The 2957-nt window shown below is 51.0% G+C and overlaps 1 protein-coding gene across 1 annotated transcript; it reads right to left on the bottom strand.

Annotated features, from left to right (window-relative positions):
• Positions 1-363: 363 nt before the first annotated feature.
• LOC125939365 (zinc finger and SCAN domain-containing protein 23-like) lies at positions 364-2908 on the bottom strand. The gene has a single exon (XM_049654803.1). It carries the CDS (start codon positions 2590-2592, stop codon positions 2038-2040), a length of 555 nt encoding a protein of 184 aa, XP_049510760.1. The 5' UTR covers positions 2593-2908; the 3' UTR covers positions 364-2037.
• Positions 2909-2957: the final 49 nt, after the last annotated feature.

Here is a 2957-nt window from a genome sequence, read left to right as displayed (position 1 = left end):
CGCTGTAGGTGCAATAAACACCTTGAATGTTCTCCTTAAGTAATAAGCTTTAAAGGCTGCAATCACACCCCAATCAAGGGGCTGGAGTAAAGAAGTTGTACCAGGAGAGAAAAGAGAACTTCAGTATCTGATGAAAGGGTAGCAACTGTTGGAGGAGGGATGGGTGTATGCTAAGACTTTTGAAAGATAATTTTTTCCTCCTGCAGTTACCTTTTTAAGTCACGTAGAAAAAAACATCACCTAGAAGACCAACAAATATCTGCCTGTTATCCAGCCTCTCTTGTTAGAACTACAGCGGGCCAGTCTTTCCGACTCCTCTCAAAGCTCATGCGTAGAGAACGTGAGGACTCACAGCAGTCCTCAGCTTTACATCCCCACTGGGATTTGCACCCCGCATCACATCACACGATCTCGCGTGGCCTCAAGCCCTCGTGTGTGTTGTGCGTTTCCTCCTTAGAGATACAGACCCTTGAGGGAATGTGCTTCCAGTGCAGCCTGGTTTCATCAAAATTAAAATCTGATCCAGGGAATAGCCTTCTTCATCAATCAGATTTCTTAACCCTGGGAGAACCGTACAGCTTCTTCTATCCGCAGTCACAGTTCACCAGAGGGCTTAGCACTGGAAGACACGGCCGTTCTTGAAGTCACTAAAGCAGCCACTACTTCCGCTAAGTGAAGACACTTCTGCACTTGTAGCTTTTTCCTGAAGGTCTTCATATATTGCTAAGACTTCCCTTTATTTGAGAAAGGATGCCTCTGATTCCTTCTTTGTTTGGTATTCAATCCACACACTTAACCAATGTTCCGGTTTTTCCATGTCCTTACACCTCGTCCAAACAAACTTTGTAGTGCTGGCAGATGTTCCAGCTACAGAACTTTCTGCTACTTCCCAGTTCTTCTACTGTCTCTGGCAGCATGCAACGTTGACTCCTTTACGCCGGTTGCACAATGTCACAGATGCTTCCATGTTTTAAAAGCGTTTTGTAATTTTGGGCTTTTCTTCAATTCTTAAAGCTGTTCTTTTGTGTTCGCTAGCAGAGATTTCATCACCAGCTTGCTTCTGTGGCACTTGTAAACCCCTCTGCTTGCTCATTTTCTGGAACACAAAGAAGTTGAACAAAAAATGCACACAGTTGGGAGGGAACCACGCAAAGAAGCATTTCCAAAACAGAGACTGGCCAAGAGGAAGGATGTGGAGGTGAATGGGCAAACGGGCGTTTGGCACAGTGCTGCCCGTCTTCTCAGTTTGCTGCATCCGCTATAATCACACGCCTTGCATTCAGCTGCTCTCACTTGGCGGCCCCAAACATCAGCTTGCTGGTAAAATTCACGTCTGTGCCAGAACGATTTCAATGTTACATGGACTCATTTCCTTATTTATCAATCTCATATGAAAGATCTGCATTCCAGAAAAACATGTCTTAATGGATCAGACTGTATACGTAAAATGTTCATATTTAAGGAGTTCGGATAAATGTATGGATAGGATCATTATAGAAATGTGACTGGTAATATCCGACATGTTCTAAAATTACTGTCCTAGAAGGCATGTATGCTCCCTTAAAAATAACCTCTAGCGTAAGGGTGAAAGACCAAATACTGAACTCAATACGTTTCACATACCAACAACTCCAAGTACTGAAAACCATCTAGAAAATGATGGAATTAATTTCTTTGTTGTACAAACGAAGACATTAAAGCCCAGAGAAGGTTTGATACGCCAAAGGTTACACAGCTAATTAGTGACAGGGCCTATTATGGAACCCAAATCTCATCATTCCCTTTTTCCTGATACTTCTAGTAAGTGGCTACTTCTCTATTTGTCTTTCCCAGAAGGTGCTCCTTATATCCTGATACTGATTTGTTTTCATATATGGTAAAAGTAGTGGGCATCAGAAGAGTTTAATCTCACAGCCAGTAAATAAAGTGTATTTTCTACTGATAAGCAATAGCTCAAGGTTTCCCATGTGGTTACATCATCTACTTTTGTGGATTTGTCACTTACGTGCAAACTGTTATCCATAAGCCTGAATCTATTCATCTACACCGGCGATCAAATAATAATGCCCCAAAGCGGAATGTGCCGCCACCAGTGTGGAGTTGATGGCACGTACTCCAGCTTGGACCCACGCCCTCAACTTCTGCACAGAAGAGGCACCGCCAATGTCTCACCTGCTGTCTAGGCTCGTCCAGCTCCCGCTCCAGATCCTCCAGCACGGTCACCGCCTGCTCCCCGCTCTCCGGGTGGTGCTCCCGCACCCAGGCCTGGAGCTCCTCGGGCAGGATGGTCAGGAACTGCTCCAGCACCAGCAGCTCCAGGATCTGCTCCTTGCTGTGCGTCTCGGGCCGCAGCCACTGGCGGCACAGCTCGCGGAGCCGGCGCAGCGCCTCGCGGGGTCCAGGCGTCTCCTGGTAGCAGAAGTGTCTGAAGCGCTGGCGACAGAGTTCCCTGGTGTGACACCAAGTCTCCTGCAGGCAGGATTCCTGATCCCACACATGGTCTTCCTCCTTAACCTTCACTTGGATGATGTCCTCGTGCGCCTCTGACGCTGGGCTAGCCGAGGCCGGGACGCGCGCGCAGGCCGCGGCCATGCCGGACGCCACCTGCGGTCGGGGCAGGTGCGGGGCGTCCCGCCCGCTCCTCAGGGAAGTTCTGCACGGAGGAACCCCGTCAAACACAGAAGACAGACGCGCAGAGAGGGGACCGGCTTCCGTGGCCCCACGGGGCGGCCCCCCGAGCGGCTCCGTCCGCAGGGAAGCGGTCCCGGCCCGCCCCGGAAGCGGCGGGCTCTCAGCGGCTAAGGGGTCGCAGGGCCGCTCGCCGCGCCGCCCGCTACCCGCGAGGCGCAAAGCCGAGGCCGCCGTGGCCCCGCGCGCAGGAGCCGAGCCGGCCGGGGGCAGGGACGGGCCGGGGCTGCGGGCGGCGCGCGGCGAACGGAGCCGGCTGTCGCCGCGCA

This window comes from Panthera uncia, assembly GCF_023721935.1.
Source record: "Panthera uncia isolate 11264 chromosome B2 unlocalized genomic scaffold, Puncia_PCG_1.0 HiC_scaffold_25, whole genome shotgun sequence".
Lineage (NCBI taxonomy): Eukaryota > Metazoa > Chordata > Mammalia > Carnivora > Felidae > Panthera > Panthera uncia.
This window is presented reverse-complemented; position numbering and strand designations above follow the sequence as displayed.

Coding starts and splice junctions, on each gene's coding strand:
- LOC125939365 (XM_049654803.1), bottom strand. CDS start 2,592: ATGGCCGCGGCCTGCGCGCGCGTCCCGGCCTCGGCTAGCCCAGCGTCA.